The sequence below is a fragment of the Glycine max genome, chromosome 10 (genome assembly GCF_000004515.6).
Source record: "Glycine max cultivar Williams 82 chromosome 10, Glycine_max_v4.0, whole genome shotgun sequence".
In the NCBI taxonomy this organism is placed as follows: domain Eukaryota; kingdom Viridiplantae; phylum Streptophyta; class Magnoliopsida; order Fabales; family Fabaceae; genus Glycine; species Glycine max.
In genome coordinates, this window is record NC_038246.2 from 50938623 (window position 1) to 50963573 (window position 24951).

Sequence of the window (24951 nt, forward strand, 5' to 3'; positions counted from 1 at the left end):
AATAGGGATGTGTGGATGTGCGTATTCCACAACCTGAGATAATATGCTTAATTTATTTTCAAAGTCAATGATTTTGGTGAACTTTAAACTTAAGTGAAACTAAGTTTAGTTTTTGCACCGGTTTTAGTTACACGGGAATGTTAATTTTAAGCTGTTTTTTTTTTCCTTCTAAAGTGAATTTTGCTTCACAAATTAAAGTGAATTATGTACATTAAATATTATTGATCGAACAGAAAACTAATGATAAATATCTTAATATATACTATTTGTTATAATATTATGCATATACACATTAATTTTTTTATTAACGATAATTATTAGTTATTTTGTTCACTTTAGAGAAAACTGATCCTTTAACTTTTCGCCGATACAACCAATTAAAAAAGCCTCAAAACTCACCCCATACGATAAAAGTCAACTTCTATTGTAATATTTTTATGCAATATTTAGTGTAATTTATAATGCAAGGATACTATAAATTATAATAAAAATTTATTTACTAATTTTTAACAGTTTAATGTTAATACAGTATTGGTGTGAATTTTAACACTATAAATAATTTAAAATCATCATAAATATAATTTATAAAATAAATATTATAAAATTTAAAAATTTAAATTAGTTTTAAGGCATTGTATAATTTTATTGTCTAGTATTCTAGTCGAATAGGATCAGTATAAATGACAAGTATTTATTTAAAATTTGAACTCCAAATATACAGTTAAGATAGAATATTATCACCACATCAGGTGATCCACGCAAATATATATTATTAACTAATTAAATTTAGTTTAAATGTAATTTTTAAAATAATCAAACAGAAGTTAATGATTTTATAATATATGATAATTCATAATTAATATTTTTAATTATATGATAGTGTAAATTGGATGAGAATCTAAAACATGAGTATATTCTAATTAAATTTTTTTTACCAGAACACCCAATTAAAATAACAAATATCTGTGTAAAACTTTTGTGTATATCGACATTGTATATTAATTAAACGCAAGTTTAAAACTACATACCTCTTTCTTTATTTTTTTTATAAAGAATTTAAACCTCTAGTACTGGTACTACGACGTTAAAAGAGCATTAGTATAAATTTATAAATACATCTTGCATATAAGTGTTGGAAACTATAAATGCCATTTGAAATGACTTTAATGATGACATGCATGGTCAAATGAGACCAATTCCAGTGAATTCAGGTGGCTTTTAAATAAGTACTAGCTTGTATGCTTGACAAAATCGTTATATTTATAATAATTTTTAATAACTAATTCGCCTAAAAAGTAGACTTTTCAACCGGCGAGGCACTCTTAATATTAACCTAAAATGACTAAATTTTCGGTGCAAGCTTGTAGATATATCATGGACCAATCAAATTATATGCTTTCAATATCATATATGATATGAAGGATTCTTCTTAAGTAAATATTAACAAAAAATAATTTTCTTGTAAAATTTAGTGGAAATTTTCCTACCAAATCACCAGTTCTTGATGGCAAGAATTGGGAAAGAGGATACACCCAAATGAAGGTGTTATTTGTTTTTCAAGATGAGTTTGATGTAGTGACAAGCAGGTATCAACCATCGAGTGAAGGTTCTAATGAAGTCCAAAGGACAACTTACAAAAAGAATTAGGCTTTAGTAACAGTTCGCTTTACCTTTCATGGCTGTTGCCATTGTCAATCCTTTTAAGTTCTATTGCACAAACATGTCCATATTGATAAAGGGAATTCTAAAAAATTAAAAAAAATAAAATGTTTCATTCATTCAGTTTTTCACTTCTCAAAATGGAGAGCACCAGATTACATGCATAAATACGGGGGGGAATTCTAGAAATCACTATTTGAAAGGGGTTCATGACCATCATCACCAATGAAGATATTATCATAGAGAATGGCAGCAGTAGCTGAACCAATGAATGGGCCAAGCCAATAGACCCAGTGATGAGTCCATGACCAGTTAATCAATGCTGGCCCAAAACACACAGCTGGGTTCATGGATGCTCCATCAAAAGCCCCACCAACCAAGATGTTGGCACCCACTATGGATCCAATTGCTATTGGGCCAATAACACCCACATTCCCCTTCTTTGGGTCCACTGTAGTAGCATAAACTGTGTGTACCAAGCCAAAAGTCATCACAATCTCAAAAACCAGTGCATTCCACACTGACACACCAGACGACAAAGAGAAAGCTGATGTTTCCTGCAGAACACAAATAAAATTAGAGAAAATATGAGGTTGATCTAGTGGTGAAGGAAGAGAGTTTCAATTCTCCGCTAATAAAAAAACTAACAATTGGAGATCTTGGGATGGAACTTGGAAATCATTGCTTTCAACCATGATATGATATGAGTGTTTAAATTAAAGCTTAAGAATGGGTGGTTACCATTCCACCAGTAGCAACCTTGAGAAGAATGCAAGCAACAACTGAACCCAACAACTGTGCAATCCAATACAAAATACTTCTCAAGAGGGTTATGTTTCCTCCTATGAAAGCACCAAATGTGACTGCAGGGTTGACATGACCACCAGAAATGTTCGCCCCCACAGCAACCGCCACAAAAAGCCCAAATGTATGAGACAATGATGCAACTACGAGACCGCCAGGAGTTGCCGGTCCATTGCCGGTAAGTTTGCCTGCCACAATACTCAACAACTAGTCACCAAACAGGCCATAGCATCCTATAATTCTCACAGTGCTGGGCATCCTATAACAACAACAATAGAGTCTAACAGGAAAATCATCGTTAGGATGACTTTTAAGGTGATTTTTTTTATTGGAAAAACTCTTAGATGAGTTGAATCTCGGAAACTTAATCAAGACAAATCTGAGATTCAATAATCGTTTACAGAAATATTACTTTGAGATTATTCTTTAATAAGATTCTGATATCGATAGTGAAAATCAAAAACACATCCTTGTGAGTTTGTTCCTTACCACTTAAACTAGCATTTATTAGTATTAAAGTAATTAATATAGAAGTAAAAAAAAATATATCATGCATTATTTATACATATAACAATATAAAAGTTATTTGCATTGTTAGTGCGTGTATTACTTATTCATAACAATAGCAATATGGAAAGAGAGGACAAAACACGTTAGGCTCATGTTGAAAATGGGAAGTTCTATTGTTAATTGTGCTAACTTCATTTTTAACTTGTATTGGGACAAAAACAAGTCTCTAAATTCTTAAAAATGAGTGAATGGAAATATGTACAGGGTACTCACTATAGGCCATGCCAGAGCCTTGTCCTGCAAAGACAAAAATGAGCATAGAGAAAAACTCTGCAAATGCTGCTCTGATTGCAGCAGGATTGCTAGCCTCTCTAGGCGACCCAATTGCAATTCTATAGACTGCCATTATTAGCTAAGAAATCAGAACCTACAGAAACATAAGACTGTGTGCTTCTTTCTTGGTTTTCTAGTTTGGTTAAGAGTGAACATAAAATTGTGAGAGCTTTGTTTTCTCTTAAAATAACAAAATTAACGGCTAAGGAAACGGTCCAACTGTTACCCGGTAATACTGTGTACATGTGCTTGCATGCAATCTAGGAGTACGGAAAGAAGGGATCTTCATGCATGGCCATGGATTCCTAATTTTGCCACATTTGTGGCTGTGATTTGATGCTGATCTAACTGCATGGTAGATCAAATCAAAGGATTAAGATGGTCACCCTTCTTCATAATACTTTGACTAAGATTTAATTATGTGGTGACACCTAGATAGAGGGGTGTGTTAAAAGTCCCACATCAAATCAAGATAATGCGGATAAAAAGTCTAAACTCATTTTATATAAGTAAGGAGCAATCTTCACCTTACAAGAATCATGAAATAAATTGCACGGATAAAAAATTTAAATAACAAACAACAAACAAAATATTGTTCAATTAATGAATTCTGTAGAACTTATCCAAACTAATAAGATAGATTTTCTTCTTTGTTTTCATTTTATTGCAGTTGTTTTCAATAATCAAACTCTTAAAAAAATAATCATATTTAAAATGAAGGACCAATGTCGCCATGTATATTTGTTATCGCTCTTTCAAGTCGCCACTTAAACCTATGGTCAATATTTGAATTCAACCCACTATAATAACTGATTTAGTATGACTACCATCCCTATTGCACATGTCCACGTAGGAACGTAGTTTCAAGCACCAAGCTGCCATTAAGTTATCCAAAAGTTGATACAGTAATTTTTCTACCATTATTATTTACTATTACTCTATTAATTTTCTGGTATCTATGTTTTTGAAAAACTAATCCAGCCCAATTTGTTTTTTTAAAGAACTCGGGCCAGAATTCTTTTGAAAACCTTGTTCAGAACCACTTCTGGGCCAGCCCACTCGTCACTCCACCTCAACTCTCACTGTGGCATTATCCAATGACAAATATTGAAAGAAAAAAGAAAGAAAAAAAACATGTTTCATTGTCATATGACCACATGCTCCTAGCCACATCAAAGGCCTAAATTCTATCATCCAGTAAACACTATCTCAATAGTGAAGCTCTAAACCATTGTCAAGTATGGCAGTTTCTTCGTGCTCTTTGAGCTGGATTTCACCCTGCTTATCCCATAAGGTGTGTGTGTGTTGAACATTTTTTTCAATTTCATTCGAACAATGTTCTTTATACACACACAGCTCATGCTCAAATACTCTACTTTGCACTATTTCAGCTAAACTTACCACATACAAATTGTTTGCCACGCAACACTGCAACTTCCTCTTCCAACACTGTCTTTTGTGCATTGGAGACAAACCCCAGAGGAGAAAGTAAGAACTTATACTGATTTTACTTGTGCAAAACTGCTTGAAAATGTGTTCATTTGAAACACAGCAAAATTAATTATAACCAAGATTCAGGGACATCCCAATCAATTTCACTTTAGAATGAGTATTTCAATGTCTGTGCTAGTCATAGTTAATGATCTTTAATTCTTTACTGAATTTTGATAAGAAATTCCTCTTCGAATTCACTGTGACATCTAGAAAATTCAATCATTTCCTAGTTATGATTTTGGTAAAAAAAAAAAGAGAGAATTGGATGATAAACAAATTTATCCTACCTAATACTGGATTTTGAAAGAACCTATCTCATCTCCTTTATGATTTTCAGTCTTCTGCCAGAGAAGACCGCTACTGTTGGGCGTTGGAGCATTAACTGCAAATTTACAACCAATAAATTTGGTCTTTGCTCAAGGTATTCATGCCAGCTGATATGATCATATTTTTTTGTTATCAGGTTTCACTTCACTAAATGGATCCTTGTTCATATATAAAACTGAGAGACTAGTCATAATCTTCTGAAATTTTGAAATTCTATTACTCTTTGTCGTGTAGAAAAACCAGACAGATACCGAGCTTTTGTGGACTATGAAGATGGATATTCTTACGTATATCCCATTGATTGGAAGGTAAGAAATAACAATCATATTAATCTCACAGAAAGTATAGTTACAACCATAAAATTTCCTACAAGTTTGAATGTATCTCCCCTTAGGAATTTGACTTCAGGGCTCATGATTCTGCATTCAAAGACAGATATCTACAGTTACAGAATGTAAGGGTGAGATTTATACCAACTGAGAAGAAAGACATCCGAGAATTGGGTCCCATGGAAGAGGTGATGCTGCAAAATTGTGTCCTAAATTCCTAATGTTCTATAAGTCTAATTTATACTTAACCAGTTTGTATCTTAAGCAGGTTGTATACGATTTGGTGAAACATAGATACGCTGCACCAAACCAAAGACCAACAATAAATGACATGCAGGAGGTTTCTTCTCACTTTATTTCTTCCTCAATGTTTTTTAATTCTGAATATATACTTACAACTATTTTTGAATTCTGAATGCAGAAAACCATAGATGGAAAACATTACTATACCTTTGAATATATACTTACATCACCAAATTACTCTAGTGCCTCCTTTGCAACAATTGCTATAGGAAATGGTATTTAACCAACTATCTCCTATCTCAATGTCTCACTGGCCTTCATAAAATGTTCCCTCATGGACATGGTCCAATGCTACCTAACAACGAGTGTTTTTTTTTACAGGAAGGTACTACACATTAATTGTTGGAGCCAATGAAAGGCGATGGAAAAGATTTCGAGATCAGCTTAAAGTGGTAGCAGACTCCTTTAGGCTTCTTGACATCTGAAATGTCACATGACAATGCAAGACATGTTTTAATTTGCATACAGATCAAGTTTGAAATATCTGTATATCAGAGCAAAATAAGTTTTTACAAGTGAATGATATGATATCTTCTACCATACCAATAGAAATTCTCTTTCCGTACGTTACATGCAAAGGTCGTCAATTATAGCTAGTCTAAAATTTCACTATTTTGCGGTGCAAACTCAAAATTTGTTCCTCGTCTATTTTTGCATTGTTCCGCTGCTATGATTTATGGAAATCTAGGCCCGACAATTTGTAGAATGATGGGTGTCACATATCCTTGGACCACTAGACTAGTTTTCCAGGTTTTGATGGAAGCCAAGAAGCCAAACTTTTTTATGCATTTGGTTTAAATTTGCCCTTTTACAGTTTTATACTATATTTTCTTTTAAGATAAGATTAGGCGCTCGTCAGAATGACAATTTTCTGTTATCCGGTAATCTGTGGGGGACTGTTCCATCTGTGGTCTAAAGTTTGGGAACTCTTTCCTCGTGGGACGGGGATGAAAAATCTCCCCAAGTAGATATGGAATGAAAGATCATAAGATAAATGAAATAAGAACATCATATCATTGTCAGGGAAACCAATTACATTATATATTTATTAGAAGAAAACGAAACAAATCTAAAATGATATAAAAGAACATCAATACATTGATCAAAGAATCATGAGACTTCCTACGAAATGTGGAACCGAATATTGGATGTGAAGCAGGTCATTAAAAGATGTGAATCTCACATTTGCAGGTTGAATAATGTAGTGTAATTCTCCACAGTCCACAATCGTCTGTTTATAACTTTATATAAGTAGAAAAGTTCAACAAAAATAGCAAACTAGTTTTTTATTTAAAAAACTATAAGAATATCTCAAACTACTTGACAAAATACACGTGGAAATTTGCATCTATTATCCAAGGACAAAAAACTCGTGAATTCGGGTAATTCAAAAACTAAAGGAATTGCTTCTAGACTATCGCTGTGTATATACAGAGATTTTATAACACTTGAGACTGTATTTTCTACAATTTTCACAAATGAAGAGAAAATAAATACAGTAGTGAACAAGTCGTCATCCACGCTTGAGAGACAGGAAGAGTGAAAAGAAAGTCTTATAGAAGAGTAACTCAGCTGAAATAGTGTTGATTCCGCCGCCTTCCTCTATCAAAATATACCGTGGAAACAACACCGTCAGTCTAAACTGCTTGCCTCCAAAAGAATATGCATCCACAGCTTCAATACTCGAGTCTCAAACCAACCAAATTCCAAATTCCAAATTCCTATCTTTAATTCCTACACTACCCCTGCCAGAGTACCCTCTTCTTATGCCTACCAATGTCGAGTGCTGATCCAATACTCCCATTCTTGCTACATGCAAGCCTCCACCTGACAATGGAAAATTCCATCAGGAGCAGCAATCACCAGTCATTCAACTCATTCAGTATATGAAACGATTCTCATGAACCAACATTAGTTGCGCCTGCTCACATTATATACTCCCATTCTATACAAGCCGATGCTGGCGCAAAGCCTTACCAAAATGAGGTTGCATCAATCGGACATACAGACCATTTTTTGCCACTAATGAATCCTGGGTCCCCTCCTCCACTATCCTTCCTCCGTTTAGAACTACTATGTTATCCACATGCCTCATCATCGCAGCCCTGTGTGCTATTAAAATCGTGGTTTTGTTTCCCATTATTAGGGTGTCTAGAGCCTCTTGCACCACTCGGCTTGACTCAGATTCAATTGATGAACTAGCTTCATCCAACAACAAAATAGGAGCATTTTTAAGCACTACCCTTGCAATTGCAATTCTCTGTTTTTGTCCTGGAGTTAAGTCAACACCTCTCATTCCAACATGAGTGTCATAGCCATGAGGCAAGCTACTAATGAAATGATGAGCATTTGCTATTCTTGCAGCCTCCTTCATTTCAGCTTCACTGGCATTATGCCTGGCATATATGATGTTTTCCCTTATGGTTGTTGAGAAGATAATTGGTTCCTGCTGAACCAAACCAAGGTGGCTCCTCAACCATCTTAAATTATATTGTTTCAAATCCCTCCCATCTAGCAAAACTTGGCCAGCAACTGGATCATAGAATCTCTCAATCAAAGATATTATTGTGCTCTTCCCTGATCCCGAAACTCCCACTACAGCAATTGTTTGTCCTCCATTGACTTTGAGACTAAAATTGCTTAACACCAACACTTCTGGTCGAGAAGGATAACAAAAATCAATATTTTTCAACTCAATGCTTCCATATACATTGGGTGGCTTCAGTGCTGAGCTATCATCGGGATCAATCTTAGGCACACGATCTATAATTTCAAACACTGACATGAGAGATTTACGTCGCTTAAGTATGTAAGGAGCCAACCCAAAAGGCTCCACAAGGGCAAATGTAGCAAATGAGAAAACAATGTACTCCTTGAGAGCAGTAGGTAGATCCACATAACTCTTATTTACACATATTGCAGTGTACCAAAGTAGAAGGGCATTACAAGCAAAGAGCAGAAACTGCGAAAAGCCAAATGCAAAACCAATGGCCACTCCATGAAAAAAGCTTTGCTTAAATATTTTATTTAACTGCAACTGGTAGAGTTCCATCACCTTATTACCAGCACAAAATGCAACAACAGTGTAAATATTCCTAACTGCATCTTCAAGAACCAAAGAAGCCTTTCTATGCATTTCCTGTATGCCCTTTGAAAATCCAGCAAGCCACAATTTCTGCAAGATCAAGACAGATGCATTATGCAAACCATCAAAGCAAATTAATAAAAAAAAAATCATTATGCCTAACCAGCATTATTAGTCATTCACATAGTTAGCAAAAGCAGGTCCATTAGTTTTAGTAATTGAAATTAAACATAAATTGACATAAATAAGAATTTCCATCAATGAAAATGAAACCCCCCATAAAGAGGTAAATTCAATCACAGTATCCTTGATCCTGCAAGGAAATAAAATGCAACAAAACTTTGATTTCCAAAGGAGAAATATTAAATCTGTTGAAGAATAAAATTAGCAAAGACACTGCCAAATTACACTTATTACAGACTATTGATAACTTAAACATGAAAAGATATATTACAAATTATAATTGTTATTTATCACAATGCCACAGGTAATTTCAAACATCAAATTTGTTAAAACAACCACACCTGAATGTGCATTTAGTTTTCATCATTCAAGACGCATGCATTATTTTTTTAATTTGGAAAAAGATAACTGGACACCCAAGAGGTGCTGACACCTAGAGAGAGATAGGAACAGAGCAGACAAGTGAATGGATATGATTGATGATGTGATGTAACGTGAAAAGAGAGATGGAGAGAAATAAGAGGTGTCAATAGGGTGTTTGTATTATTTGGGTGTCCAAATATCATGACTCTTTTAACTTCACAGTTAAATAGATGCAATCACGCAAATGAATTATATGAAATAGAGTGATAAAAAGATACACTGATACACATGAGTGAAACAGTGCCTTTTTTTTTTCCTTTTCAGCCTTTCCTTTTTAAACATTAGCAAGCCTCACACAAACCCAGACCCTAACACACTTCAAGACTTATGGATTTGGTATCATTCATGAGGCAAAGGAGACACATTGTACTAATAGGTCATACTAACTAGCAATTCACCTTAATTGGCTTCTAATGAATGCAATAAAAAAAATAAAGATGATAGGCCATATGTTTAGAAAATAGTGCAAGTAAGGAAAAACATCCACATTTCATTTTCATTCATGACTTGAAAAGATCCCCACCTGATGGGAAAAGGCTTGGCTGTTGTTGATAAGAAAAGACGTGGGAAATTGGAAATATATGTTTCAAAAACATTGAATTTTGAACAGGCATAATTTTTTACAGACTGTGTTGACATGAAAAAGAAATACAAGCACAACCCATCCACCTGCAAAATTACATTGCAAAATCAGGAGAGCGGGTGCAAACCTGGGCAAGAGCAGAAACACAAAGGACTGGAAGTGTTGCTAAGGCCACAAGAGCTAATCGCCAGTGCAGCAAAACACCAATGAGAAAAGCAACAATAACAGCAGCACTGTCCTGAATAAATATGGAAAGTCGGTTACTGAATGCCGCTCGCACAAATGTAGCATCATTGGCCAAGCGCATGGATAAATTGTCAGCACTATTTTCCTCTTCATCAAACCATCCAGTTTCATTGCGAAGCATGGCTGTGATGTTATGAAAACAGGTTAAGTAGAGTTCAGAAGTCCAATTTTTTTTAAAAATAATGTTTAAATCTACGCACCTGAGAACATCATTCTCCTAACTCTTTCTGTCATTTTCTCCCCCATAATACCAAAATAGAAATGCTGTAAAAAGTTGGCAACAACTGTCACAATACCCATGCAGGCAATGATCAAGCACCATTTGTTTATCTCCCCTTGTAAGTGCTGAGCTTCATCAATTCTATAGTAATCTGTCACCACCAGGCCAATAACATAAGCAAGAAGGGGATTGAAAGAACCAAAGATAGCAGCACCTATGCTTCCTAACACAGCATAAAGCCACTCTGCAAAACTAAGCTCTGCTAGCCTCCAAACTGAGGGTTGTTTTCGATGCCTAGCATCCTTTGTTTCACTCATTTTCACTGAAAGATCATCAGAATGACTATCAGGTCTGCTAAAAGTTTGTGAATGGGAGCGTTCATTTTTAGGATCAGACATTAAAAGAGGTGAAACGGGGGATTCTGGGTCAGAACCATTTGATGTTTGTCGATGCACACATTGAACATCAATCTTGGGTAACTCTGGTAGTCTCATTTCAAAACTATCCTGCCTTTTTATTGATGGCTCCTTATCTGATGAATCTAAAGACTGGCCATTTTCTATTAACTTCTCAGATGGTGGGCTCCGGACTTTTGGTGATTCTTGTGAGTTAAAGAAGCCATCTGAAGGCCGAAATATGGCAGAAACTCTCTGAAGAGAGGGTGACTTTATCATTTTAGGAGATGAAGGTTCTTTGAAGCTATTACTTTCTGAAGAATCTTTCTCAATTTGGAAAGTTGCAGTCTCCTTGTAGTTTCGAACAGGCATCCTGGATGATGAACAAAGTGATTTTCTACATGCAAATGGTGAAATCTTGCAAATATAAAAGCATTAAACATTGCCACTTCAACCATAGCGTAACGATTATTAGTTTATTACTATATAAAATCATTTTCTTAACAGACTATTGCCACTTCAACCATCACAATATCTGTTTTTTTTTTTAAAAAAGAGCCATGTTATATTCTCCATAAACAAACAAAGTTGCATAGAAAAAGTAGAAGCATGATTTGAGGCAGTATCAGACCTCTTGGGAAGTTTTGTGGCCTCTTCACACCGAAGAAGCTCTGCATATAAGCCATCCAGGGTGAGTAACTCATCATGAGTACCCATCTCAACAAGTTGACCATCTTCCATAACAGCTATATAATCAGCCTTCTTTATAAGACTAAGCCTTCGAGCAATTATGATTGTTGATCGTCCCAACATGAGGAGATCCAGAGCCTCCTGAACAGACCTCTCAGCCTCAAAATCAAGTCCACCAGTAACCTCATCAAGCAGAAGAATGGATGGATTTAAAAGCACGGCTCTTGCAATAGAAAGTTTTATTTTCTGCTCTTCTGTCAAAGCTAGACCAGCCCTGCCAACCTGAAAGACGGAAGCCCCAGTTTACGAGGTGAAAAGAGACTCCCACCAAAAAGGATATAATTGAACATACAAACCAAAAAAAGAACAATAGGCTTCATATGATCATGTCAATCAAGCTTCACCTGTGTGTCATAACCTTTATCTAATGAGCTGATAAAGGTATGTGCATGAGCTATTTTAGCAGCCTCTTCAATTTGATCCATGGTGGTATCTCTCCCATAAGCAATGTTGTCTCTTATACTCAAACTGAGTAAAGCAGGTTCCTGGGTGACCAGTCCTATTTGGCTTCTTAACCATTCCAGTTTCATATTCTTTATATTTTCACCATCTAAAAGAACTTCCCCTGAACCACAGATTGGTATATTAATCTAAATCTGAAATGACCTATAAAGTGCTTTAGATGAAATATAGAATAAATATGCACCATCGAGGGGAAATCAATTACCTAATGTTGGATCATAGAACCGCTCCATGAGGGGAATAATACTACTTTTTCCAGAGCCATTTCTGCCAACAAGTGCCACAGTTTTTTTAGCAGGGACAGTGAGATAAAACCCACTCAAGATAGGGATTTCGGGGCGAGAAAGATAACTGAAGTAAACATTCCGAAACTCTATATTTCCTTGCACAGAAGCTGGAGCACTGCCATCATGATTAAAAGATGAGGATGACCGGCTTATCATCTCAAACAGTCTATAGGCAGCTATTCGCCCTTGATCAAATGAGTAGAAATTTGTTGCTGCTTGATTCAATCCCCTTAATCAAATTATAAAAAATTGTAAGCAAAATGTAACACAAATAAAGAAGAAAAAAAATAGAAGTTGGGAATGATGCTCACAAGCCACTTAGAATCACAGCAAATAGAGCTGTTATAATTTCACCACCATGAGCTTTTCCATGTATAATCAAGAGCCTTCCAACCCAGAGTTGTAATGCACAAGAACAAATTGCAAGCCCATATGTAAAACCAAGGCCAAGTCCTTGAACAAGACTTATTAATATGCCATATCTAAGAGTAGCTTGCAGTGATGTTGCATATGAATATTTAGCCAATGTTTCATTTGTAAATGCATACAAGGTCCTTACATATGAAACTGCCTGCATCACAAGAAATTATACACATTCAGAACCGATGGCACAAAAAATGATTCATCAAATAATGAGAACTTTACCATTCTTTCCACTTCACGAAATTCAAACCATTAATAAAGAAATCAAGGCAATTGTATTCATTCCCTTCCAACCATAAGTAAACCTCAAAACTGTTCCATGTATAGTCAAATCAACTAAATATGGATCCAATGAACCAGGAACACAAATAGAAGCATGGACCAAAGCTATAAATATCTCTTATATGTGCATAATCTTAGAATCTGTGATAACTTATCCATGATTACAAACAGAAAGTATTAGTAGAATCTAGAAGCATTATATTTCACAGATACCATTTCATAAATTGTGACTTAGTTTTCAATTCCTATTTAAAGGAAAAAAGATCATGATGATCTACCCTCAACATGCAATCAGCAAAATAGAGCTTCCAGCCTTCCACTATTGAGTTGCAGCATAATGCTGGCTTTTTAAGGGTGTCTGTGTGCCTTCAAATGGGTTAAAGTATGTTCATGACCTCTCTTTCGCATTATGCTCATGTCTGCTAGAAGGAAGTTGCTAATATTCAGAAAGGTAAGTGTAACCTTGCTGCAATAGAAATTTCTTTTTAAAAAACATCTTATCCTCACCCTAGTAATATTTTTTTTCTCTTCTTTAACAAAATTCTCTTTCTATAAAAAAAATAGATACCATCTAACTAACAGACATCTCAAGCAAGTCTTATTCCATAACATGGTAAAGAAAAACAAAAAATTTGATTCTATCAAAGACATTCTCCAGAACTTTCCTCTGCATGCCCCAAATTTTACTACACTTACTGGATGAATAATATTACAAGGAAAGATAGAGAATCACATACATGATATCATGATATGAAAGACTTCCAAACTGATTTAAATCCTTTCTTTCTTTTGATGTTTAGTAAAATTAAAATCAATTGAAATCTACAATAGAATTGAATCTATGTATAAAGCACTCATCGGTTCAATGCAAGGATGAATAAAATTTAACAATTAATAACCTGTTCAGCAATGCTGGCTGCTTCAGCATATGCATCTTGAATATTCTCGGCAAGCCTATGGAGGAATATATTTGATATTCCTCCTGCAGCAACGATAAATGGACCTGTAGCTAATGTTATCAATGCAATTTGCCAACAATTGATGAAAGCAATAACAAGACCACTGAAGAATGTTGCCATATTATGAATATAATTCCCAACCTGTATCATCAAAAGTCAATACACACTGTATGAAATGTGTGTTGAGATATTATCTGGAAAGAATAACAAATTTACAAAGGAGTGAATATACACAAAAGAGCACAACAAACCTTTTCACTGAGAGCAGACTGAATGAGCAGCACATCACTCAATACCTGACTCACAATGTCTCCGTTATTTCCATAAGTATCAAAAAAGCTCATATCTTGGTTAAGTAATACTTGGACATAATTTGATCTGATGACAGCAGTCTGCCGTTCTCCAGTAAGAATCCAACATGAAACCTCTATTAAACAAGAAAAATTAGTGTTGCAGGAAACTTAAATTCAGCATCTAATAAGGAGCATTACTTGTAATTAATTTACCAATCCAACCAGCAGCAAAAACTCCCCCAGCAATATAAACAATGGTTAATGCAAGCTGCAGAAGAAACAAGGGTAAATAAGCATATAAGTCCATTTTTCACCTCTGGTTCATAAAATTAAGTGCCTTGCAAAATAATTAAATACGTAGTTATGATATCATATGGTTCAACCACTGAATTAACCAGTTGAAAAATGAACAGCCATACTGTTCAGTTCCCTGGTTGAAGCAAGTTTAAAACACAAACCTATTATTCATTACTTGTGGGTTGAACCATGCTAAATGATGTAACTACTTTTCTTCTACATAATTATTATTTGCACACCTGCTCACAACAGTAATGTATTTGTAAAAAGTTGAGTGCTAGGGTATGCAAGACACACTAGCATCAAGAAAGCCTAAGTTTAAAGGTCAGATTGCCTCAATTTAATATTATTTACTTAATTTACTTAACATTGCAATGATGATCGTAACATTTCAAATATCATACCTAGTCGTAATTGTTAAATTTTGAATTTTTCTATGCAAGGTCTATTTTGGTAATTTTCTTAGGTTGAATTCAGGCTTAGCTTGTTTTCCCACCATCATAGGAAGTCTAAATCCTTATAATATAAGGACTGTATTCCTTATTCTTGGAGGATAAGTCATAGGCATCCTATTGAATAACTGTTAATGTTTTTCTCCTTATATGCGCCCAAAAAGAGAAATGAAATGAATAATCAATTTTATGAATAACCCCTAGGTGAAATGCCTAGGTTTATTTTCTTCTGCTTCTTAGCTATTGTTCAACTTTTTCAAGTTTTGCACTCTACCCAAGACTTACTTTCCTTGGCATATAGCAACAAAATTCATCCATCAATACCTTAATTAATCCTTTGTTTGAATTTCCCCCAAAACCCTTTAAACGTCCGTATACCAGCAATTGCTGTTGACAGCACACAAATATCCAGTGAACTGACCCTAAAATCCCTTCCTGTGCACAAAAATTGTCCTGCCTTAAATGGTAGCTCAATGTCTCACACCCAACCATCACGTAGCATGCTCCTGCTCAAACTCATCAGACAGCAGGTGGAGAAACCAGGCTCTAACTACCCACTCATAAAAGCCAGGTTTGATGAAAGGGGCAAGTTCTTTGAATAGGGTTTTCAGCCTTCCATTCCATGTCTCACATCCTCACCCCTAGTCCTTCTCTCTGGATTCCCACTCTTCCCATTTTCTTAACACTTAACACTTCACTTCACTCTCCAAATGTTCAAGTAATAAAATCATCAATGAGTAATGACTAACCCAATAAACAGTAAATTTATAACAACAAAATAACAGGCCAAAAATATAACAGGAACAGGCATCATAAGGTGTCAGGTTAAGTCCCACGGGCAAGTTTGGTTTCTCATCCAACCCCTTGACGCATGATCTTTTGAAGCAATACATACACTGTAGCTTTAACGTTTTTGATGTAGAAATTGACATGAATGTGGTAATCAGCAAGGAACCAAACACACACGAAGTTGCCAATGTTTAGTTTGAAAACCCGAACAAAGTATCAGAAGGGCCCTAACGACTAAGAAGATCCATATGATACACAGACCAGGAAAAAAAAACCCTTACAAAAAGGAAAATAGGGGAAGGACTATGCTATGCTTAGTGTAGTCAGGTCAGTTTTCAATGGAAGTTTAATTGCTGAATCACCTCAAGCTACACGGCAACCAAGTCACTAAAAACTAGAAAAACTAAAAGCACGGTACACAACAAGACTTAATTTCACTGCCTAAGGTAAGCGAAATCAAATTACTAAGAGCAAATTAAAATCTAGAAGCTGTGCACAACAAAAACTAGGGTTTTGAAACGAAAACGAACCTCCTTAAACCTGTGAAACTGCTCTTCCGGCGAACCCTGCTGAGGAACCCGGAGAACCTTGGCGAAGTAGTGCAAGTAAACTACGAGAGCGGTGCCGTGCAAGGCGGCGGCGAGGGAGCCGACAAGCATGAGAAACCAGTCGAGGCGGTCGGCGCAGGCGAAGAGGCGGGAGAAAGGAACGGCGGCGGGCGGAGGCTCAATCTCGTCGGCCTCCTCCATCTCCTCCTCGACCTCCATGGGCTGAGACGTGGAGGTCTCGGCACCGAGGTCGAGGTACGGCGAAGGCGATTCCGGCGGCTCGGACACCTCGGAGACCGGCGTGAGAGGCTGTATATGCGGCGGGGACCACCCGAACAGTCCCCGAGAAACCATCATCTCCGATCACACAAACTAACTCGGCGCGAAGAAGAAATGGAAAACAGATCGCAAGCGAATTCAGAGCTTTCTTTCTTCTGTTGAGGACTTGTGAGGTGGCGGCGCGTGGGTTGACTCGGTCAAAAAAGTTCCTTTTAAGTTTGGGACTCTTCTTCAGCTTTGCTTTCTGTTTTTTATTTTATTTTTCTTAAAAAAAATTGAAATTGAAATACAGCCAGTGTGTGCTGTGAAATTGTGATGGCATGCATCAAGAGCTGGAAAAATGGAGGAGGGGGCCTTATGGTAATTTTAAAAAGGCTAAATGTCTTCACAGCTGGACCATGTGTTCAGGCCCCTAGTCAGAGTCCATGGACTCACACGTGCTGTTTTTTTATTTGAAGAGGGAAGAGCTTTTTTAAAATTATGTGAAGGATTACATATTTTGCTAACTTGCGGAAATGATTAAATTAATCACATTTGGAGCTCGATGACGCAAGTTTCAAATGTCAATAATACTATATATATTATACTAGTTTAATAACTCTCTTATACAAGAATGCTGATTTGTATATGTGAAATGAATAATTATAATTTTCATGTATTTCTTATTTTATAAATATATATTTGTAAAAATAATAATTGTGAATATTCATATAAAAAAATAAAATTATTGTGAATATTAAATAATTTTATTTCATTTGTATAAATTTGATTTTTAAGAAATTTTTATTATATTCAATAAAATTAATTGAAAAGTTGTTAAAAGCCGTAGAATGAACTGATATATGAAAAATTAATTTATTAAATTAAAAGTATTGAGTAAAAATAACTCTTAAAGTAACTGAACAATATAAAATAATAAAAAAATGATTTACTTTAAAAAAATAACAAGAAAAATGAATAAATATATCAAAAATAAAAATAAAAAAAAAGATATAAAAGAATTAAAAATTAACGTTTTAAAAAATAATAGTTAAAGTAACATTTAAAAAAACTTATTTATTGAACAACTAAATCAATTTTCAGTTAATAAAAAAATTAAAAATTAACTAAACTATCGAATATATATTCATTTATGGGTCTTATATGCCTACTAATGTGGGGTCACAACGTTAGTCTTAAAGTGAGGGAATTAATTTTAAAAATATGTATGATATCTTTAATTGATGAAATAATAATTTAATTTATCTTTTACTTTCTACTTTTTTTTTTCAGTTTTTCAATTTCTACTTTAGAAAATTGTTACGTGAGATTCACATAAGCAAAACAAATCAGTAACTAAAGAAAATAAGTGACATGTAAAATGGTTGTCATACACTTGTATCTATTAGAATACTACTAATAGACCGAAAAATCTAGAATCATTCATGAGACAACATTAAAAAAAAGGAAAACAAACGATCTTGGGCAAATGTCAATTTTGAAACAAAATGCTAAAAAAGATGAGAAAAGTTTATGTTATATTAACAGCTTTCTTATAGAACAAGCGCAAGCATTCACAAGTCCATTAAAGTTGCATTTAGAAACAGATCATAAACAAGCGAACAAGTATTATTTATTGAATTCAACAATAACTTACAATGTGATTGTTGTGAATTCACCACAAAGCTCTAACGTTGACTAACCCCTAGCCAGATAAACATGAGTTACATTCACAACAGTCTAGACATACACAGATGAAGCATATGATAAGTTTATTGTTCAAAGCATGAGCCTGGACCAACAGGAGCAGTTCTTGCAATAAAATTCTTGACAGGAGCAGCTGGAATCCCTCGTCTATTCAAGAGACATCTGAAGTAATGCAACCGCGGCAATGCAATTATGTTAACATTTCCTGAGGTAGAATCTCTCCGACTCCACAAGCGTTCTGTGGAAAACAAGTAATTGTTAATTTTGCATGATCAAATCCAGCACCCTACATTTCCCAATTCCAACATCCTTTCCAGTTTTCCCAAAATTATGTTTAACAATGGATAAATGATAAAGTTAAGGAAGCACCCTTTCATAAGTCAAAAGATTGACATATTTTTAAGCCTTCATACTCATGTATCAAGCAAGAGAGACAGAAGGAAACTTGTTTTTGCTTCAGATAGTGGTGCATCAAGCAAGCAATAGCGAATACATGAACCCTTCAGATGGCTTGCATATTTTACCTTCTATTTGAGTGAGAGTCTGAGAGAGACAGAAGGAAACTTGTTTTGGCTTTTCTCTTTCTTTTTTTTTTAATTAAATAGAAGAGTGAAATGACACTCAACTTTACATGAACAATTGTACTCAAGGTAGGTTGGCCATTCCCAGTTAAGGAAGAAGCAATTAGTTATGGTTTATAAATATGCCTTCACATATTTCAAAACAAAGTATAGCTGTGTCAATTCCCTCGTCCATCCTCAGAACTAGCAATTGCAATTAGGAAAACAGATATTGCATATTCAATAGGCAAGGAATAGGCTTAAACAGTAAAACTAAGAAAATAATACAAGAATGGTGAACAACTTCGCATTAGTAATGTAGCTAACCTGCTGCTGCTGCTGCTCGAGGCCATATTGTTTGCTGAACATCTGATGTATCAGCTGTCTCACCCCACATACAGACTTCTCCTCCAAGTACAAGTTTTTGTTCCGAAGCTTTACGTATTCCTTCTAGTGGCTCGGCAGTATAGACATCATCCCAAGGTACATCTAGATGGTCAAGATACCATACACCTTGGTTACTGAAAATACACCTGAAACCTTTTGCAACAGCCTTTGGACAAACCCCAGGGCCCAACCTACAGTATTTACTTGGAGTACTTTATTCTGAAACTGAGATCTTTGAGTTTCATACAAAAAATAAAACTACTAAGACAGAAATTCACCAGTTATGCACTACAGTCCGTGGATGGAGCTTAGTTGGAAAAGTATTGAAGGTTTCTTCCCTGAGAAGTTACATAAAAAAGTCAAATCTAAAAAAGATGTCAGCATTTTAAGGACACGGTATAGTAAATAGAAGTAATGTTTCATAATTACTGTAGTTTTTCACAGTCGGAATAATATAGATATTGTCATGTTTGTGAGCATGCAAGCTATTACTGGCATTTGAAATACTATAGGAGATATCATCAAAGGATGGTATAAATGAGTTTTTTATGTTATGATGCTATTTTTTTTTTTTTGTTACAATGATGATGCTATATATACATTGATCATACCAGTTTACTGGACTCCAATTTTTTGTAAGAGCTATGTTTTGAGCCTTCAGTACAAAATATTGATAGGCATCTTTAGCAGTCATGTTGTGATTCCGAAGCCTGCATCAGAGATATAATCACATCTGAACATTGCTTGATAGATTGACAATCAATCGAATTCATGGATCACGATGGTTAATTTCTGGAAATTTGACCACCATCTTAATGCTCAAAACTAAAAATTTAGTGGCTGAAAAAAAAAGGGAGGATAAATTCCTCTACATGCTTCACAAGCAAATAATCCCAAAATTTCAGTTGATTCTGAAGTATGACAACTGATGTTGACTTTTTTTTTTGAAGATCACAACTAATGTTGACTTGAATACAGCAATCGCAATCCCTTCCGAATTATTTTTCTCTCACCCTTGGATTCGAATAGTTAAATAAAAAACAACTACTTTCTAAGTCGAATTTCATATTTTGAGTTTCCATAGCATTATAACTCAATGCCTTTACCGCCCTAGGCAACAAAAATCATCATATAATGTAATGAATTAGTATAACAGGTTAAGATTGGTACCATTTATTCACTGTGGAAGTATTAGTCCAGCAATCTGTCAAAATAAATTGCAATTCCTCATCAGTTAGCATTGATACAAAATAGCTTAAAAATTACACTAAACTAAAAACTACTTTTAATTATAATAATTATTATAAATGTTGTGAAGTCAGTAGTCACTCACATGGGCATTGATACACATTTTAACAATATAATGGACAAAACTTAAGTGCAGTATCTTGTGTGCTTTTAGTGTTTTTCTCCAATTAAAATTAAAATTTTGCCTCAGTAGCCTATGCACACTACAACTCAATATTAAAGGTCGGTGCCAGTTATCGACATAAAACATCAATTTTAATTAGAGAATAGCACTATAAGCACCTAAGGTGCTATATTTAAGCTCCCCTATAATCATTAATCTGAAGTTGTGCTAACAATAAAAATGTTTCTCAGGCAATTGGATAATAACTTAAGCTTTTAGATCAAGCAGCAAGAAGAGAGCCATGCATACTGACCTGTATTCACTTCATCACCTCCCAAGTGAAATAGTTCAAATGGAAATATTTTTCTCATATCTGTAAAATTTAGAAAAGGAGAAGGAAAGTTAATTTTTAAGATCACTGCATACAATAATAGAGAAAGATATGGGCATAACTAGGGATGTTCAATGGGTGATTTTGACAAACTGCATAATACTGATAATTTTGCAAGGTAGAGCAACGGACAAGGTGGAGCGGAACAAGAAATAAGTTAAATATATATTGATGCATGTTTTATAGGAACTTAACCTGTTAGAATACCAGAAAGGACATCAAAAGTAAACTTCTTCGAAACATCTAGTGGCTCCTTACAGGAGGGTGATGGCCAAAGATCAGGATATCCAATACCCCTAAACAGAATCGAAGAAAAGAGAAACCTTAATACATTTTTTATGTTTTACTTTGTGGTTTTCATGTAGCACCATTTTCAAGACATTATAATAACTTTATAAATCTACCAGACTATCATCTTAAGAAAAAATATGCCCATGATATAAACTTTACCATGATGCTGCATGACCAGGGACATCCACTTCCGCCATCACATTTATGCCTGTGATAAACCACGCAGTTAATGAGAAAGATTGAAGGCATAAAAGGAACAGAAAAACCCAGATAATTATAAAATCATGGCCTGAAATGCAAAATGCTTCCAATAATATGAAACAAAAACTTCAAAAGGATTTTAAGATACCTCACCTCTCATTTTGGAAAAGCTTTATATCGAGGCAAAGTAAAACATGAAAAGAGAACACAGTATTAGTCCAGGTTAGATTCAAAAAGTCAACTCAACGATGGTAATTGGAGAGTAACAATTTAATAAAAAGCATGGATCAATTCATCACCATTCTATAATATTATTTTGGAATTACAACAATATATTTTCCACTCTCCTCCCCTTAACCAAGTTTCTAATACAATTACTTTTGTCTAAATTTTCCGGATCAAAACTTTTAAAGATTACAAAATTAGTGACAGATATATAAATAGTTGCAATTTTCTTCGCAACTAGATAGTTTGAGGCATAGATGATCATATCAAAGACTTGACAAGTATGTTTTACTCTTTTCAACTTGTTTCCGTTGGTAAATCCCCCTTGCCCATTATGAAGAAGTAGCCAATAAAGTTGTTATGATTTAAAAAAAAAATAAAGCTAATATATTGGTAGGAGATGGAATGAGGTGAGACTTACTTGACAATTTCGTATGCATCCTCTACTGTGTAACGTTCCCACTTTGTGTATGAACCTTTCCACAAATTTGGATAAGTAGGTACTTCAAGAGGAAATGACTGCTCGTCTATGATGTGCCAATGTAAAACATTCTACCGTGTATAATTTTTTTACATAAGCATTACATGAAACAGAGTAGCATGGTATGCTAGTTAGGAATTAGGATACACTTCTTTGGTTTCCAACTGTCATAAACAGCCAAGTGGTAAGGAAAATAAACTTAATTGACATTTATCTTACAAGTTTAGCGTAGGACATAGATTCAATTATCTGCTTAATTACATCAACTGGTAAATAGTGCCTTGACGTATCTGCAAAAAAAGAAAAAGAAAAAAAAAAACATAAGTATCAACAGAGCCTCAGAACATAGCACATGAACACTTGCAGAATGTAAATTTGTCTCATTTATAAAATTTAGACTCACCCAACATAAGCCCACGGTATGGAAATCTAGGTTTATCAAGGATGGACCAAGGTGCCTTGTATATTTGTACTGTTTTAGTTGTATAATCAAAAGAACACAACTGGCTGAATGTCTGGTGCATCACAAAAGAGGAAAAGAAATGAAGGAAATAGGTCATGCACAACATAACAAGTTTGCCAATCTTTCAGAAGGTAGTGATTCCTATGTCCACAATGCATATTGAGAAACACAATAACAATGATAGTTCAGTTTTCATTTTCAAGGGTGAAAAAATATATAATAAAATTAAGTTTAAGCAAATTACTGTCTATATACCAATAGTTATGTATGTTAATGTTAGTTCATAATTTCACCGATTAAGAGTGACAAGAACTGCATTGTTTCCAACTGCTGACATCTTGCCCAATAGACATGAACAGAACATATTACAGATTTTGCCAATCATTTGGAGAGAAAAAAAACTAAATTATGAAAAATGAAGATTGCACACAAAATTTGAAAGTTATCTAAAAGAGTAAAAATAATAATTTAAGCAGAAATATCTTAGTATGTACAGCACCTTTTATCCCTCCATTTCATGCTAAACAGCGAAGAGAACAAAGAAGAAAATTTTGAGCTGATTGAGATGCAAATTCCATACATACCTCTAATCCACGCAATGCACCAAAAACAGTATTTGCCTACAATAAATAAAATCACAAAAACTTGGATGATTAATGGTCAATTAAAAATGACAATTATTAAAGAAATAAATAGATAAACCGCATATAGCAATTTATTTATTTCTGTCCATTAACCGTAAGAAGGGAAGCACAACACCGTAAAGAGTCATTATCAATCAGTTTGTGACCCTAAAAACAAAACTCTTCAATCAACAAGTGTTTCACAAAATTCCAATTGCTAGGATGTGGCCTTTTAGAATGGTGTTGACGGATTGGTTGACTAGTTCATGGCACAAATAATTACGGCATTAAACTAAGAAATACATATATAAAAGGAAACTAGTTCTAACTTAGGAAGGGAAAGGGGCAGCATAACCTTCGGAGTTTAAGTATTCATTACCCTACAGACAACATAATCTCATTGAATATTCATATAAAAACAAACCACACCTCAATTGTGACTTGCCCAGCACCAGAAAGCGCTTGGGCTCTTGAGACGAACAAATTGTAGCTTTCATCCACTCCAAGTTGAAGCTGAAACACAAGTTCCCAACCTCAAAATCAAAACTTGATGAAAACCCAGGAAAGGAAAAACAAAACAAAATTTAAAAAGAAAAGAGCCCACCTCCTCACTGTGGGAATGAACATTGATGCTCAATCTGGTAACATCATAGACAGGCCTCGGTGTTCTGAGAAAACTGAACCTGTCACCATGCTTGAAGAGGATCCCTTTGTATCTATGAAAAGCATCTCGAACAATGGCAGAAGCAGCACCGTTGCCAGAGAGAGAGAGTGCAGGGTCAACAGAAAGAGAGTCATTGCCGAAGCTGAATTTTGCAGGCAGAGGCCAAATGAACGGAAGAGGCTTATGTGGTTGTGGGATTCTGGCCCCAAGAGCTTGAGAAACAAAGAATGCAGAGCAAAAGAGGAACAATGTTTGAAGAACACTAGATGATATTGGTATGCACAACAACCCCATGGCTCTGTGAAGACTTTGAGTTTGAGGAATGGTTGGCGTTTGAAGCGCTGAGATGATGCATTAAAGAGAACGTGAATGTAACAAACATGATTATTATTGGAGCAGTTAATGTTAAGGGAAAAAAATTGAGGAATCTGATGCTGTAAGAAACAACCATAGTGTAAGAATCATTAGCCAGGTAAAGTAATGTAAGAATAATTAAATGTACACAACAGACAGGAAAATAATATAAAGATTATTTGATCGTTTTACTGCATCTGTGCTGTGTGTGAGATTCCTTTACGTTACATAATGGCAAAGAAGATTTCTCTTTTAGTGCATAAATAAAATATAATTAATTGTGAACGTTACTTCAATGTCATGTTATTATCGTTGGTGTCCCGTGTGTTTATTTATGACCGAACCACTTTTTGTTTATCTTCTTGTTCCTGGCCATATCAAATAAAGTTATAGTTGAACAAGGAGGCATGATGATAATATTATATGTGAAGGAGCATACCATAATCTTTTTGAATGCATTATCTAAACCTCTCTTTGAAACAATTGAAAATGGGAGCACGGAAAAAATGGTAAGATGCTTTTGTTTCTCCATTCGCTTGGATTTCTGGAGAGAAGAAAG

The 24951-nt window shown here is 34.8% G+C and overlaps 4 protein-coding genes across 4 annotated transcripts; 1 reads left to right on the forward strand and 3 right to left on the reverse strand.

Annotated features, from left to right (window-relative positions):
• Positions 1–1643: 1643 nt before the first annotated feature.
• On the reverse strand, positions 1644–3631 carry LOC100818197 (aquaporin TIP1-3). Its single transcript, XM_003536723.4, has 3 exons — positions 3247–3631; positions 2401–2651; positions 1644–2216 (listed from the first exon to the last, which is right to left on the reverse strand). Exons 1-3 carry the CDS (start codon positions 3377–3379, stop codon positions 1842–1844), a joined length of 759 nt encoding a protein of 252 aa, XP_003536771.1. The 5' UTR covers positions 3380–3631; the 3' UTR covers positions 1644–1841.
• An 807-nt stretch (positions 3632–4438) lies between these two features.
• LOC100818731 (photosynthetic NDH subunit of lumenal location 1, chloroplastic) lies at positions 4439–6371 on the forward strand. Its single transcript, XM_003536724.5, has 8 exons — positions 4439–4600; positions 4698–4794; positions 5138–5221; positions 5362–5435; positions 5522–5644; positions 5725–5796; positions 5878–5974; positions 6081–6371. Exons 1-8 carry the CDS (start codon positions 4547–4549, stop codon positions 6182–6184), a joined length of 705 nt encoding a protein of 234 aa, XP_003536772.1. The 5' UTR covers positions 4439–4546; the 3' UTR covers positions 6185–6371.
• Positions 6372–7030: 659 nt separating this feature from the next.
• On the reverse strand, positions 7031–17022 carry LOC100819266 (ABC transporter B family member 20). Its single transcript, XM_003536725.5, has 11 exons — positions 16419–17022; positions 14564–14618; positions 14309–14484; positions 13998–14198; positions 12705–12964; positions 12312–12622; positions 11989–12209; positions 11526–11866; positions 10480–11267; positions 10161–10402; positions 7031–8934 (listed from the first exon to the last, which is right to left on the reverse strand). Exons 1-11 carry the CDS (start codon positions 16791–16793, stop codon positions 7705–7707), a joined length of 4200 nt encoding a protein of 1399 aa, XP_003536773.1. The 5' UTR covers positions 16794–17022; the 3' UTR covers positions 7031–7704.
• A 1285-nt stretch (positions 17023–18307) lies between these two features.
• Positions 18308–24594, reverse strand: LOC100814818 (beta-hexosaminidase 1). Its single transcript, XM_003535730.5, has 15 exons — positions 23979–24594; positions 23804–23887; positions 23336–23371; positions 22692–22803; positions 22508–22578; positions 22229–22359; positions 21736–21752; positions 21541–21589; positions 21286–21386; positions 21013–21072; positions 20519–20552; positions 19960–20058; positions 19627–19686; positions 19289–19539; positions 18308–18639 (listed from the first exon to the last, which is right to left on the reverse strand). Exons 1-15 carry the CDS (start codon positions 24330–24332, stop codon positions 18467–18469), a joined length of 1632 nt encoding a protein of 543 aa, XP_003535778.1. The 5' UTR covers positions 24333–24594; the 3' UTR covers positions 18308–18466.
• Positions 24595–24951: the final 357 nt, after the last annotated feature.